Source organism: Xiphophorus hellerii, chromosome 18 (genome assembly GCF_003331165.1).
Source record: "Xiphophorus hellerii strain 12219 chromosome 18, Xiphophorus_hellerii-4.1, whole genome shotgun sequence".
Classification (NCBI taxonomy): domain Eukaryota; kingdom Metazoa; phylum Chordata; class Actinopteri; order Cyprinodontiformes; family Poeciliidae; genus Xiphophorus; species Xiphophorus hellerii.
Window position 1 is genome coordinate 14,726,026 of NC_045689.1, and position 15,996 is coordinate 14,742,021.

The 15,996-nt window shown below is 36.8% G+C and overlaps 1 protein-coding gene across 2 annotated transcripts in view; it reads right to left on the minus strand.

Annotated features, from left to right (window-relative positions):
* The window catches only part of LOC116737428 (beta-galactosidase-1-like protein 2), a 28,803-nt gene extending 13,311 nt beyond the window's left edge, over positions 1-15,492 (minus strand). The window contains exons 1-11 of one of the 2 annotated variants that reach the window (XM_032590558.1): positions 15,053-15,492; positions 12,375-12,560; positions 12,065-12,133; positions 11,536-11,631; positions 10,756-10,864; positions 8,604-8,696; positions 8,412-8,493; positions 7,003-7,067; positions 6,419-6,503; positions 3,251-3,394; positions 2,307-2,387 (exon numbers count right to left, since the gene is read on the minus strand). In XM_032590558.1, the coding sequence (XP_032446449.1) occupies positions 2,307-2,387; positions 3,251-3,394; positions 6,419-6,503; positions 7,003-7,067; positions 8,412-8,493; positions 8,604-8,696; positions 10,756-10,864; positions 11,536-11,631; positions 12,065-12,133; positions 12,375-12,560; positions 15,053-15,156 (1,114 nt within the window). In that variant the 5' untranslated portion in view covers positions 15,157-15,492. Of the gene's footprint in view, positions 1-2,306; positions 2,388-3,250; positions 3,395-6,418; positions 6,504-7,002; positions 7,068-8,411; positions 8,494-8,603; positions 8,697-10,755; positions 10,865-11,535; positions 11,632-12,064; positions 12,134-12,374; positions 12,561-12,663; positions 12,712-15,052 lie in introns of those variants that run through there. The other variant, XM_032590559.1, reaches the window with a different exon arrangement.
* Positions 15,493-15,996: the final 504 nt, after the last annotated feature.

Consider the following 15,996-nt stretch of genomic DNA (forward strand, 5'->3'; position numbering starts at 1 on the left):
TATATATGACTTAGTATCAAACATGAAAAAATAATATCAGAAAACTTCTTTTAAGTCTCTGTGGGGGAGCAATTTTGCCAACTTGTTTTCCAGTTTCTGAAACGGTCTCTCAACCACCATTAACAGCGTTTGTCCAGGATCATCAATTGCTTTTAAAGCTGTTAAATCTCACAGGTATACCAGCATTTCCACTAGAAACGGCCTGACAGCATTCCCATTTCATCCAGTGGTAAAAGAAGGCTCACTTAAGGGAAACTTTGAGAATAATGGCCAACATTTCCTTTAAAAAACTCTTCCTGGGTTCAACACTCGTAAGTCTGAGAACTGTGTAACATTTACCGCTCTTACATTCTGTCAAATTCACCACAGCAAGAATGAAAAGATAGCTCTATGAAACTGTGCCACAGACTGAACCATACAGACAACTTCACTTTTTGGGAAAAAAACAAACAAACAAACAAACAAAAAACACTTCCTCATAAAATTATCACTGACTGATTGGAGGTGTAATTCTTATGCAATGGATTTTTTTTGTTTGTATTATAAGTTATTACACAATAGCTCTACTTACACTGGTTTCTATTCATTACATGACATCTGAAGGTAATAGGTTACACTGAATTTTATTTAGGGGTCTCGTGGTAAGGTGGATTGAATACAAATGGATACCACAAACTTATAATTTTTTCTTAGTAATTAAAAAAAATTTAAACCAGGCATTGTTTTCCTTCCAAGTTGGTCTATCATATAAAATCCAAATAAAATATAATGAACTAATTGGTTTTAGTGTAAGAAAGGTTCAAAGAGATTCAGTTTTTACACAGACTGATAGAATCAGGACAGTACTAGTAAACTAGAACTGTATAATGTACTGGTCTAATACTCCATACCGTGCACAGCATTATGAAAATGTTCATGGCACTTAAAGGTTTCATATTTTGTCTCCTTGCAATCACCAACTTCAATATATCTTGTCAGAATTTTAAGTGATCAACCAACAGAAAGTAGAGCATTATTTTTCAAAGAAAAATTATACATGGTTTCCAAGGTCTTTTAAAAATAAAAATCTGAAATTGCAGGCAATTGTGTGTATTCTACCCCATGATTAAATTATTTGTACAATCTCCTCTCACTGCAATTATATCTGCCGGTTTTTGGGGTTACATCTACCAGCTTTGAGAATGTGATATGATTGAAAATTCTGCCCATTGTTCTTTTCCAAAAAGCTCAAATTGAGTCAGATTGAATGAAGTGTGTCTATGAACAGTTATTTTCAAGCCTTGCCCAAAATTCTCAATTAGATTTAGGTCACGGCCATTATAACACAGCTTTGACATGAATGTCTGGCTCTAATCTTGTGGCTATTGTCCTGGTGGAAGGTGAAGCTCATATCTCGAGTAATTTGCAGCTTTTCTTCCAGGATTATTTATGTTCATCCATCTTCACAGCAAAAATGCTGTTTCCACTACATATAACAGTAAAAAAATGTGTGTTCAGGGTGATGTGCAGTATTAGGTTTCTGCCAAAAACAATGTTTTGCATGTAGACGAGAAATTCAGTATTGGTCTCATTTGATCAGTGCATCTTCTTCCACATGTTTTCGGTATCTCCTACATGCCCAATGGAAACTCCCGTGGTTTTCCAGAGTTACAGGAATAGGTTTGCATACACAACAGTAACTGACATAATGTACATAATTTGACAGCCAAACAATGATAAAACATGTAGATGATCTAATTAAAGAATTAGGTCAGGTCTTTGTGGTGGTAGGGCAGAACAAAGAGGATTCTCAAACTCACTGTCATATTCAGGCCAATGCTTATTGTTCAACAAACTACAAAGCATAAGGATGCATCACGCTCAGGCAGCCTTTCAAACCGTTTTCAATCACCACAGCAGCAGGAAAATTATTACTTTGTTATGCTGGATTCATTCTCATGCTGCCAAAAGCCAGCCCTGGCCACAAAACACTCGAGACTTCTGCCCCCAATCACAAACGACATGTTTTACAAACAGGGAAAAACTGCACAAACAGTGAGCAGAATCCAAGACATCTATGTTATTTTCACAATTGTCAGTCATGCCGAGAGTCCCTGATTAAGGCAGAGAACTCACACACGAGGAAAAGCACACAAACCCTTGAATCGAATCCCTCCTCGTAATCATATGCAATTTTATCCTGTTTGAGCCAACAGAGAACAGGTTCTACAAGAAGAATTAACTTAAGTGGGGAGATGAAAGGGATGAAGAAGACAGAAGAGAAAGAAGATGCCAGGCCTGTCTCAACAACAGCATGCAACACTCACTGTGGTAGCTGCTGAATAAATTCCTCAGAAGATGATACTTGGTGGTGTAATCCCCGGCCTCGGATAATGGAGCATCGTAATCTGAAAGATAATACGCTATCAGAACAGCAGGTTTGGGAGCCGGAGAGAGGCACGGATGCCTCTTACCATGGCAGATGCTTTCTCTGCGCTCCCCTATCAAACATCTTGAGGCAGCAGCAGCAGCCCGAAACACATTCTGGGTTTATCTGGACAGAAAATGGAGCCTTTCGGAGGCAAAAAGGTAAAAGGCATTCAGGGAGTAGTGGCACAAGTGGAAAGACCTCTGAAGGTCAGAGTTGAGGTTGTTGAGCCTCCTGAATAAGAAAACAAGTAATTGCAGTGTTATGCACTCTAAAAAGAGGGTATTACACTTACTTTTTTGTCTTCAGATTAGAATAGAAATTATCTTTATTGTCCCACAGTGGGGAAATTCAGGTGCAACAGCACCATCAACATGTGTAGGTTCACCCAAAAGGTCCAAAAACACCGCTCCAGTTCAGCAACAACTTTATGTATTAAAACAAACCATTTAAATAAAGCATGTGACATTATTCTTAGGTATGTAAAAAGAAAAGATAAGAATGATTTGTGTATCACATATCAACTTAGGAAACTAAAACAGTCTGTTTGTGTCTTTAAAATGAGAGACAGAGTAGAAGATCAAGAGCAGAAATTGTTCATCCAAACGCATGCTGAGCAACCTTTCTCCAATATAAAGAATTTTTCAAATAAAAATCTAATTAGGTCTGTTAAAAACGCAGCTTTACCCAGCACAGCTGTGATCAAATCTAACATACATGTAACCTCAGAATGTTCTGAGCCAACTGGCTTACAGTGTGAAAAGAGCGCAGCCCCACAAAGTTCATATTTTACTTCTGAAATGCTCAGAAAAGTTTATTATTAAGAATTCTGGTCACACATACCATAGCTTGTCACCATGGGTTCAGGTGCTGGCAGCCCAACAGCAAATGCACCATTCATGAAGCCAAAATTGGTCCCTCCATGAAACATGTACAGGTTGATTGACATGTCCAGCTTCAGGATTTCTCTGACAACCGAGACCATGTCTACCAGAGAAAGAGAAAATAGAAAAAAGTTACAATTTTCTTCATTACAACAATACAGAGCATGTGTCCAGGCATTTTCTCCCAGTCACAGCGAACAGAGCTGCATGGCTTCATTTTATTTTTGCTTGCAATGTCCCTGCGATTTTACCAAAGAAAGCTAAAGCTGGACAGTAGCCTCTGTTAATACTATGTCTGACGTTACAATACCTACAATATCTCTGCATTTACTTGTAATAAACTGAAAGTGATGGCCTACATTGAGAAGATGTTTGGGTTTGTGAAAACACTCAGACATCACATGTTGAGACAAGTGCTTCTCTTCGAACCTCGCACATATATATTTTTAAAAATGGTTGCATTTGTGGGAAAAAAAAAACTCAGTTTGTGCTGAATTATTGTGCTGGTGCCAGCTGCATAACTTCACACTGCCAAAGCAAACCAAAATCCTCAGAATTTGAATTAATAGCATAATAGGTGTACACCAGATCTGCAGCTTTTAACCCTCCAGTGGTTGTGGCTTGACGGTTGTTCAGGAGGTACCACTTCTTCTACCAAAGATGTACAGTTGTACCACTGTGCATCTGCTTGTCGCCATTTTCACATGTCTGTGCTAATGTAAACACTGAGTTGAGAGGGCTTGGCCAGCAACAGCTTATTTGCATAATTGTGATGTAGCCCTGCAACAGCACATTCCTAAATGAGCTGAAAACAGGCAGAACTAATTGGGTGAAATCTCAATATCTGAGAATAATTTTGGGTGGTAGATGTAATGAACCTGTTTTGTAAAACCCACAGACATATTCTAGTTTGTTCAAGGAGCATAATAGTGGACCTTTAGTGATTTGAATCAAAAATCACAGCCTCAGTGAATATCAACTGGCCATTGTGAGCGACAGAGTCCGCTAACCCTGTGGTGGTTCCAGATGCTGGATGTGTGGCAGTCTGTAGAGCACTGAGCTGTCAAGGATACGAATCCCCCGTGAAAACAACAGACTTTTTTTTCTTTTTTGTCTGTGACATTTTCTGCAGGGGTGAAGCTCTATTTTCTGCTCCTTCTCAATGCTAAAACAAAGCAGGCAAAACAGATTTTAGCATATCTTGTGTAAGATGTGAATGGCTGCTGGTAATGACAAAAATAAAATTCTACAGTGATGCAGTTAGCTTCATCAAACTGTTATAAAGGCCTTTTCAGATGATGAAGTATCTATCTCATGTTTAGTTCAGTGCTTGTACCAAATCATTTCTAAAGGATTGCTTGGTACACCATTTGACTGTGGGCTGTAATTCATTCGAGCAAATAACACATTCCTTCAATAATATATTTACTAAAAATAATGAAACAAAAGAACTGCTTTAAACTTTGGCACCATTTTTATTAGCATTGTGCCACAAAGGGACAAATCATATCTGTTTTTAGTTGTGTATATATAAGATCTTAACATTTTAAATTATCCATACCTGTGGCAGAACTAATTTGTAGTTTGATCAACTTCAAATCTAAGGCATCAATTACTAAAATAACATTTATTCTACACAATTAAGTGTCATTGGTGATTTTGCAAATGTAAAAAGGGATTAGTATGTTCAACAAAATGAATTTTTTTCCAAAAAGCACATTTTAAATAGGATGTTTTAGTTGCTTTAAACATGAACTAGGACTATCAACATTTGATGCAAACATGAGCTTAAGCTCATTTATAAAATGAGACACAAATACATTCATAAGCATAATCAGCAGATGAGCAGTTCTGCTGAAAATAACCTACACACAATATCCCACAGTCTTCAGTTTTTCTGACCTACTTTTTCTCACCTGCATAAATCTCACCCTTTAAATAAAAAACACTCTCATGTGTGGCACTCCTTTTCTGCAGGAGGATAAAGTAACAAGGAACAAGGCTGAGCTTCAGACGGGATATAAAAGGTGGATTCGTGAGCTCACCATTAACAATCATTAACTAATGTTGGTTACAGATACTAACACCAGCTCAATTCTTTGCCGAACAAAAATCCATTTTCCCCATGGGTGTTATTTGTCTAAGTCCTTGCCTGTTTGGAGCCTTTTTGACGACTAGCAGGCTTAGACTGCGGTCTGTTCTGTGTGTGTGAATTTACATTTTGGATTTCTTTGTTTGCTCAAATGCTATTTTCCTGCCTAGAAGCTGACGCTGTCAGTAAACACAGCAAGGGGGCTTTCTGTGCGCTGCTTTTTGATGCCAGTTTGATGCAAAAGATCCTTTATGCGACAGCCCTGCAGAGGTGTGTGTGCTATTTCTGGGCACCTTTAATTTGAGCACATATATTCAGTAGGGGAAAAAGTTGAATTAGTCATCCAAAACTGTCTGTTTTTCTGTGGCATAATAAACATGACATTACATTGATGTTTATTCCTCTTAGTTACTCTTCAAATTGGGAAAAAACAAGAAATTATGTTATCCATATAAAGCAAATGGGTGTTGATCATAACAAATTAGTAAACAGTTCAAAATAATGTCTACTTTTCTAAATAATTACATATTAAAACTATTGGAACTTTGAAAAACAAGGCTAAATTTACCTTGTGAAAGAATTCTGTGGCTATGGACTGCATGTGGTTTCTAACAAGAGACAGATAATTTATCTTATGCAACCCTACATACACTGATTGTTTTCTTCCCCAAGCCATTCCCCAACAAATTATTTTATTCACACTGCAAAAGACATGTCTGAAATCTCTGTTTCTCCTGAGGCACAGAGACTCTGTCTAACCTGAAAACAGATTTTAACTTTACCTTTAGCACTGGTTTGGAGCACAGAAATACCTGTCTTTCCCTATCTCAAATTAGCTGGAATTATCGACCCTCTGCACAGAGAAGAACAGCTCCACTCTTAACAAAGAATCCATCTACCAAAAGCTTGCCTTTCTTTTGTGTGAATGCCCCTGCTAGCAGCTCTGAGTGTCTCTCAACAGAAAAAAAAAGAAAAAAAAAAAACACTTCTCATCTCATGTGTTAATTATTTCAGTGAAGCTAAAATAAGGCTTACCCTCAGCAGGGAACACATGATGAAGGCCTCCCCAGAGATCAAACCAGCCAGACCAGTACTCCATAACCATCTTAGGTTTCTGAGGCTAGAGCAAATAAAACAGATTAGAGCCAAGAAATATGGCAAAGGTTGGTAGAGCAACAAAGTGAACAAGGAAACATGTCTGAATGACCTTTCTCTTTCTGCGCAACAGAATGCACTGAATGCTCTGGCACAACCTTTAAACAAATTGCCTTAATGTATTCTCTCATGTTTCCAATTTTTCTTTTAAACAAAGGAAACAGCAACTGAAATTATTGCTTTGTAATGGAGACATGTTTAGGAATTAATTCGAATTTCTAAATACTTATTTCAAAAGCACACCAGCAATACTAAAAAAAAAAAATCAAATAGAAATAAAGAAGTAGCAAGAAGCAGTAATACTCTGTGAGATTTTGCTTTGTCTGTGATAAAACCCTTCACCATATTATATGATGTTTTGGTTTTTGATTTCACTCAAACAAATAAATTCCAAAATCTGCCAGAGTTAATGTTAGGGTAACATATCTAAATGCTCAGTTTCAGTTTGCACCAACAGGACTTACTTGAATTTCATCCAGATACTTGATCTCGTTTATGTCCAGTCTCTGGAAATTGATCGTTTCCAGTGCTTTAGAGGAAAAACAGCGAAAACCAGAGCTATTATTAGATTCATAAGCTGGCTATTGTCTTTATATTAAAACTGAACAGCTGTTAATTTTTAAACCTTAAAGCAGCTTTATAATAAAATGTTCAAATTACTTAAATTTCCATCGTAACAATATAAGAGGAGGGTCAATATAAAGTACCCAGGTAGATTTTTCCTCTTTTTTTTTATTTATATGTGTGACATGCTTTTTAGCCCAGGGTGGAAGGGTTATTTCTCCAAAAGCAGTTTCTCTGGCTTGCTTTCAAGTAGGTACTAAATGATCATATTTGCCATACAATTGGGGGAAAGACTGGTATATAGTTCCCAGCTTAAAACGTAACATAGCTTTTTGTATCCTGTTTAAGAAAAATGTGGAAAATAAATGTACTCAACCCTTTACAGCAATAAAGTGGTGATTTTGAAAGCAGCTTTGGCCAACAACACTGCTGATTTGAGATCATTTTTACTGACCAAAGCCTTTCACCCCCTTTCCCACTTTTGCTGTTTTGTTCATTTCAAACAGCAGTGTTTTGGGGTAGAAAAGGAGCGTTATTTAACACTGATCATTTGTTAATGTGCTCCCACCTCAGAGAATGTGGTATCTGCTCCACAACTGATGACTTAAAGTGATTAGGTACTGTAAAGAAGATTGGCGGATAAAAAGTTCATAAAATTAGCAATCAAAATCCTATTTCAAGAGTCAGTGGCCCTATCAAACATCAGAACTACAGTCAATAGGTATATTGTTTATGATTACTTAACTCTATCAGTCACCAAAATGCTAATTTACACAAGGAAAACAACAGGTAAGCACATAAGTAACAGTAAATGTTTTGTTTGTTTGTTTAGACGTGTAAAATGGAAGCAGGTTTGCGTTGAAATGATAATAGTTTGTATTGGTGGCACCAACTGGCAAGGGGAATAAACTGATCCAGTCCCTTTTCACAAAAACGTCTACATATGATGACAATGCATAAAGACACATGAATAACTACAAAGAAAACCTTTATAACTGTCACTAATGCATACATATGAAAACAGTAAGTGTCTGAAAGAAAAACAACTGCATTTAAAGCTTGTGTTTCTTTTCACTGAGCTTTCCTGCCAGTGGGATGCAAAAAGAGCAACTTTCTGGTGCAACACAGAATCCTTTGTCAACAAATTGGTTCTGAACTGCTGCTGCATGACACTGTGCTGCCCTTGGATCAAACCTCTTGCCACTGTGCAAGAAAACAACCCACACACCAACATCGTGTAAGTCTATGTGTGTAAGAGAGAGAGAGAAAGAGTGAGAGACCGTTGGTCTGTTAGCCCATCTGACAATACCTCCTTTCACTCCTCCGAGCTTCAGACCGTCCTTGTTGTCAGAGGTCAGGAGCAGCTCTGTGATGCCTCTGGACAATAATGCCTTAATAGAGGAAGAATTAAAGAGACAGCCCAACAAAACAATGGATCTGTTTCCTCAACAAAGTTTAAACAATTAAAACAAATCTGATTTATTTTAACAGTGTTTCTCACCTCCTTTATGAAAGGCATGTACTTATCATCTTTAGCGTAGGAGCCATATTCATTCTCAACTTGAACTGCTATGATCGGGCCACCCTGGGAGTACTGCATATGAATTTGCCAAATATAAACAAAACACATTAGAGGATTTGACGCCTGCTGTTGGACCTATCTTACCCCTGATACAGTTAAACACAGTTAAATGTAAATCCAAGTTATTTTTGCGTTGTTGTTTTTTTTTTCTTGCTTTTTTCAAGTAACACTGAGCAAAGGAAAAGGAGAAGCAATCTAATTAGTCACTGAAAGAGTTTGTTTAAGCCATGTTCACACATGGACATATGGCCCAGATATGTGTTTACAGATATTCTTCAGGGTTCAAACAAGAAACAAATGCCAGTATTACATATATTTACCTTCCCACCTCCACAGTTCTCATTACAGAAAAATAATGTGTTGCTTTCTGTTCTTTCTTGTTGGCCTGTATCTTGTTTTTCATTTAGATGTTGATAGATGGCCACAGAGCCTCGTCGGCCATTCTCAGATGAAGCAAACAAAACACTGTAATTTCCTCTGCATACTTTCCTGACCTGCCGTCTGTGCATTCTGTGAAGTCGACATCCTACTTTCCAATTGCAGAAAAACATAAAGGGCATGTCTGAAATAGCAACTCAGGGGGAAAGTCTCAGCATAAGTTTGAAGAAGTTCTCCTCTTAAGACAGAAAAAAAGGCATTTTATTAATGTTGGTAAGGAGAACAGGAAATGGGAACTGAAAACTGACAGAATTCTAAAAAAATAGTTCCTGTTAAAATATCGCAGCAGGAAATAAACTAATAAATCATGATCCCAAGAAAGGGGAAGGGATCTGCGCAAAGTGAAAGTGCATATTTTATCCACTGAAAGGACCTTGTGAACTGTCTGAGTAATTCCAACTGAAGATCTCAGGCATATTGGTGAGAATATTTAATATATTCTTGCCTATATGTCAGTTCCTTAAATGGCCAAGTTCCCTAAAGGTGGCATAGCAGGAAACAAAAATATATATTTCATGTAGTTTTTAGATCAAATCTTGAGGGAATATACAGTTAAAATGAGGCTATTGAGGCTGCAGTATGAATTGAAGAAGCCTTGGAATTATTTTAGAGATAAAAAGCCTTTGTTAAAGTGCCTTGTGTCGTGGTCAAGGCATTTTGAATAATACTAGTTGCTTTTGTAAGAGAACTGATAACAGTTCGACATTGGGTCTTTCAACAGCCAATCAACACAGAAGCAGTACAACATACAGAATCAGCCTCAATCCATGACTCTGGGCTTAGTTAATAAAAGAAATTCATTATTTCTTAACATAGTATGTTTTTGCTCACAGAAGAAACTAAAAGCTGGCTTTTCAAAAATACTTAAAGCAATAAAACTATTTTAAAGCTTTTTACACATGATTTCAGAGGTGGCAGTTAGTGTGAAAGGCGATCTTAAACGAGCACTAGCTTCAGTTAGACAGAAAACAACTTTCTCGGGTTGTTTTTCTTTTAATAGTTACCACCTTGTGATGCTACGAGAATCAGAGTTACTATGACTGCAATTCCCAGTACATCAGAAGCAATTGTTATAAAATTGTTACTTTTTTAACTTCCTGAAGCCACTAGATGTCCTGCAAAGCTCACACTAGCATGTACACATAAAAGAACAAGTGGATGTTCGGTTTCAGCTTTCAGGTTTGGTTTATAATTTTTGCTTTGGGTGTGTTATTTACACACTCCACTTCTTGCTTATTAACAAAACTTTTTTTTCTGACATGCATATTTATGCTGTATATCTGAAAGACACTACAAGATATATCTAAAAGCGAAAGTCATCTGTCATTTTGAGAAATCTGAATATGGTTTCATAAATCATTCATTTATCCATCCACTGTCTGCTTGACCTTGCAGGGTTGAGGTGGGGCAGCAACAGTTGAACTACATGGTAACACATATTGGAAGTGATGAGAAATGTATTGGTTGACAGTTAAATATGTTTTTTTAATTGAGTAACATATAGTCTCTGGCGGACTGCCAGCATGTCCAGTGCGTGCTCTGGCTCTCAGCAATTGGAACCAGAACCCATCTACGGTCCTACAGTCATTAAGCAAGTATTGAAAAATACATGAATAAATTCAATAAAAAGTACCTGATATGGAGTAACTTTCTTTATGAGTTCATCAAAAAAGGAGTTGACTGCATCTGTGAATCCTGAGTAGGTCGTTCTCAGCTTCATATTTTGATCTCTTAGCAGCCAACTGCAAAAACAATCCATGTCAAATAAGTTCTTGACATACATGAACTTTCTTTGGGTTTCACTGAAAAAAATGTGGTAACCTTGATACGAGGTCATGCTCTGCTGCATGTCCTTTTAAACACCTCATAATAATGCTCATCAGCTAAGCAGACTCTCAACCTAACATTCCCACAGGCAAGAGCACTCCAAAATACATTCCTTCAGTCTTGTTCAGCCAACAATTACCCAATTATTGGTCTGAGCGTATTTTGATTACAGAAATAAATGAATCCATCCTTTAAGGGATAAGGCCTGCCAGATTTAATTATTGCCTGATCCGATATCATGCTAAAAGTCATCAGTGGCTTTCAGCAGAGCAATGGAAGTGCTTCACTGAAACGGTGTGGATTTTACTGTCTTCTGTACGCTGTATATTCAAAAGTGGGTATGTGGGTATGAGATTCCCTGTAAAGTGGGTCACTGAGAAAAATATTCTCAAATAGAAACACAACTGCTAAAATGCACACTTGCAATTCTTTTGCCTTTTTTACCCTGCAGGGAAGACACATCTGAGAATCTGATCACCTGAATGAAAAATACATTTCCTGTCAAATTTTAGACGTTCAGAAGCAACTTTAGATTAATCGGTCACAGGATATATAAACTCATTTATTGTAGTTTTTGTGTTTTTACCTAGGCAGTCCACCAAAGTCCCATTCAGCACAGATGTATGGCCCAGGGCGCAAAATCACCCAGAGGCCCAAGCTGGCTGCAATGCGAAGGTAGGCTCTAAGAAGAGATGCAAAATTTAGAATAAATATTTTTGTTGTGAGGGGCTATACATCTTCATATTTACAATGCTGCCAACAGTCAATAAAATGTGGAAAAGAATAATTGTTGTCAAATTAAGAAGCTCATCTCCAACAGCAAATCATTTCTAAAAAATTTCCCCCTAATTTTCCAATGAAGTAAAGCTCTAAGACATTTGTTTCTATTAATTCCTCGGCAACAATCAACACATTTCATTGATCAATGACCTCACAATCAGGAAACACACAATCACTGACTCAAATGCAAAGTGCTTATTAGGGGTAAGCGTTTTCTTAGCAGTATCAATGCAATAGACAGCCAGACTTTTTTCCAATACAATGGTGCCCCCTGCTGGACATTAGCTATACTTGCGTCAAACCTAGCTGAGAATTTTTACTTTAGCAGTCCTTACTCTAAATCCAGATCCTCCTCAAAGTCAAACACCCCTCGCTCTGGTTCATGCAGGTTCCATGGTACATAGCTGAGAAGACACGAAAAATAGTTATTTTTTTTGTGTTTTAAGCATTTTTTGCTTATAGTCAATTATGATGTTGCATTGCACTTTGTATTACAGCTCTTTACATGAGTGTGACTCATGAGCTTGATCGGTTAGCTTTCATGTTCAGATTACAACAGTGTTGCATTTTATCTGCCCTCCCGCTCTCTTGACCTTTGTGCTCCGACATGTACTCCGTCATGGCTGAGTTGCACAGGGCACTCACGTTGTAAGAGTGTTGATGCCGCAAGCTTTCATCTTCAGCAGTCGGTCCTCCCAGTAGGTCCTGGGGACACGGAAGTAATGGACAGAGCCTCCCAGGATGCGGAAGGGTTGTTTCTCCAAGCTGAACTGTGAAGAGTTGGCTCTCAGTCCTTCTACGCGCTTCATTCTTGCTCTTTGTGGATGGTCTCTGAGGAGAGAAATAATATGACATAATACAAACAGATTTAGAATTACAAAAAAAAAAAATTAAACATGTTATTTTTCTTGCCATTCTGATAATTTAGGTTCACCTGCTGCAATATCTCCTTCACTGTATCACTAAAATAAAATGTTTGTGTGTGCTTGTGCATTATCTTGGGCTTTATTATAGGTTTTATCTATAAATCATTAAGGGAAGGCCACTCCCATGAGGTGATATAAGGTCTGAGCAGTACCTAGGGAATCAATATCAATAAAATAAACAGACAATTTTGACATTCTTGTAATACACTTTTTGGGGTTTTTTGGGGGGTTTTTTTGCATGAAATCGCATGTAATCAGGGGTGGTCCAAGATTTTACAGAGCCCTAAGAAGGTATTTTCTTTGGATCCCTACTTCCAGGAAAGACCAGCACCAAAATCCACTGAACTTAGTGGACAATAAAGTTTAATTGAATTCAGTAAAAACAAAGAGCAAAGAAAAAAAAAACATGACAATAATATTAAACTATTTTTAAATTTTCTATTTATAAACCACTAAGACTAATTTAGATGTAGGTTCCTTCTTCATAAAAGCAAATACAAAAGCATAGTGACTCCCTCAATGTGATAAACCTCACTAAAAAAAATAAAAACAAATTTAAAAAACACAGTATCGCTGTATTACTGCATAACAAAAAGATTTGTTATATCTTTTTTTGCTGCACCTTGTGCCGTATTCAAATAAGCCAACTAGATCTCTTTCTGTTAAAGTGGGAGATCGGGTGTAAGTTGGTGAAATAAAACTCACCTTTGAAATTGAACACTAACAGATAAGGAACTGAAACATAATAAAGTTCACAGACAACAAAGCTGATCTCTTTGAAACTAAAGCAGGACCTTCATGAGACATGAGTGAAGAAAAGATCCTACAATCCCAACACAACGCTGTCAGCTTTCAGCGGGCACTACTCTCAGGTCATCAACGCTTCGGCTTATTTAAAAATTTGACTATGCTATTTAAATCACGTTGCTAAGAGCAAGCTTTAAACAATTTCACTGGTTTATTTTGACTTTTAATAATAACAAAATCTCATTAAACTTTTGTCAGTTCTACTGTTCAAAATGATAGAAAATAATAAATTCAAATTGTTATCAAAAACTTTAAAGCAATCCTAATGTATGTTAGATGTTCTAACATGTCTGTGACAATTTGCAACAGGTTGCATTTGTAAATGTGATCAAATGTTAAATGACTGCAGTTTTAGTCGTATTATATTATTGACTAAAACCAAAATACAACACTAATCATGAAAATAATCAGATAGTTTGAAATTCCTTCCTCTTTTTCTCCTGTTTGCTTCTCCTCTGAATCCACGGTTTCTCTGTTTCAACTCATCTGAGGTTTGGGGGGGTAGTTCAAGTATTCAATTTTTTTAAAATTAGGCAAACTGCATATGTCTCTGGGTCAAGTCGCCTCTTCGCCAATCCATAACCCATTTTATATCTAAGAATTGACATTCTTTCCGTTCTTTCTTTTATCTGTAGACTGCCATAAAATATTGTGAACTTTTATTAAAACCAAACTATCTGAGTGACTTACTGCTGTTTATTAGTTAAAATAACTGTGATTCCTTGCAATGAACTAAGAGAAACATAAAGAAAATTATTATTTAAATGATGGCTGTCTAAGTAGGTGCAGAGTGCCCCTTGCAGGTACGGCACTGACTCAAACTCCAATATATCTGATGCAAAATTAGCAACATTGTAGAAGTTTGAGATAATATAGGGCCAAAATGACCAGACTGTCCCCCAAAATCTGTAATTTCAGATTGTGTCTCATTCTTTTTGACAAAAATTTGATTTCATTATTTGATGACATTTTATTTAGTAGCCAGACTTTCAGTCAGATTTAAAAGCAAAATAAGTACAGCAGTAAACAGTCACGGATACTGTCTGGAATAACAAGACAGTGTTGAAGTTTACACATCACAATTTGTAACAAACGTCACTATAGTCTTGTTCAGCAGATCAGTTATGCAACATTTTTCAAGTGGTTTTGCTGTTGGCTACTAGATATATTTAAGGATATACAGTGGAATATTTTTCTGTTTGAGTCACAACGGTTTTGCTACCAAAACAGTATTGGAATTTTCAGATAATTTCATCATGTTATGGTAATTTAAAACAAGTTACCAGGGCAGAACTGAACAGTGCTCAGCCACACTTTATCTCTGAGGGAAAACAAAATCAAAAGGTGTCACAGATGTTCAGTAGAATGTGCAGAATCAGACTGTGTTGACATTTTGGACAACTTGATTTTTTTATTTTTTAGTTTTTTTTTCAATTTCAATGTGGACATAGTAGGCTACATTTTGTAATCTGTAGATTGTAGAAGCAGAAAAAAACATTCACCCAGCGCACATGGACTGACTCCATGCAGTGGGCGGGGTTCTGCAACAATGCATACCTTCAAATGTGAACTTCAGGGAATCTTCCTTACCTTGTAATTTGATAAGCAACTACTGCCAGAGCACCGATGCAAAGCAGGAGAAAATATCGTTGCTTTAAGGACAGACGAACACCAAGGATCGACGAGATTTCCATGGACCAAAACAGTAGAACAACTGTTTCCTGAGCGCTTGCAGAGCGTCAGAGCGCGTATCTGAGCGGTCCAGTCCTCTTCACAAAACTGGACACGGTTTACACAACGTCATATACGTAACACTTTTTAAAAGAGCTGTAGACATAAATTTGAGCTAACACTCAACGCTAGGTATAATTATACCGAGTTGTTACAAAATACGACATTGTTGCTCTGTTATAATTATATATATTTTACCAACAACGAAAGGATGCTAAGAAAGAGAAGTTTTCGTTTCCTCTTGGTCAGAAATAACCAGCGTAACGCATACAGTTCCTCAACCATAGCTGTGTTTAGGGACTGTCACAAAATTACACTGATGTTGCTAAAACGAATAAGATATGGAAACTTTCATAATAAAGTGCTTGGTTGGTAAAAAAAAAAAAAAAAAAGTATAAGTACGTAAATATGTAACAATTCTGTTAGATTATTGTAGCCCCACTCACTATAACCTCAAAACATTGCTTTCCCCAATGTTTTGAGGTTCAGTTTACTGTACTTCCCCCAAATAAATCATGCCAAAAGTGAAGTGGACTGTCATATAGCACATGCTACTACTGGCAGGACAACAAAATTTAAGTTTAAGTTAAACAGTATATATATATATATATATATATATATATATATATATATATATATATATATATATATATATATATATATATATATATATATATATATATATATATATATCTCACACTTGAACAATGCTTTATGCTTCTGACAGAGAAAGAGAAAAAAGAGAGAGGGAGAGAGAGTAAAAGAGGGAGAGCATTATGACACTGTTGTTATCCAACAACAAT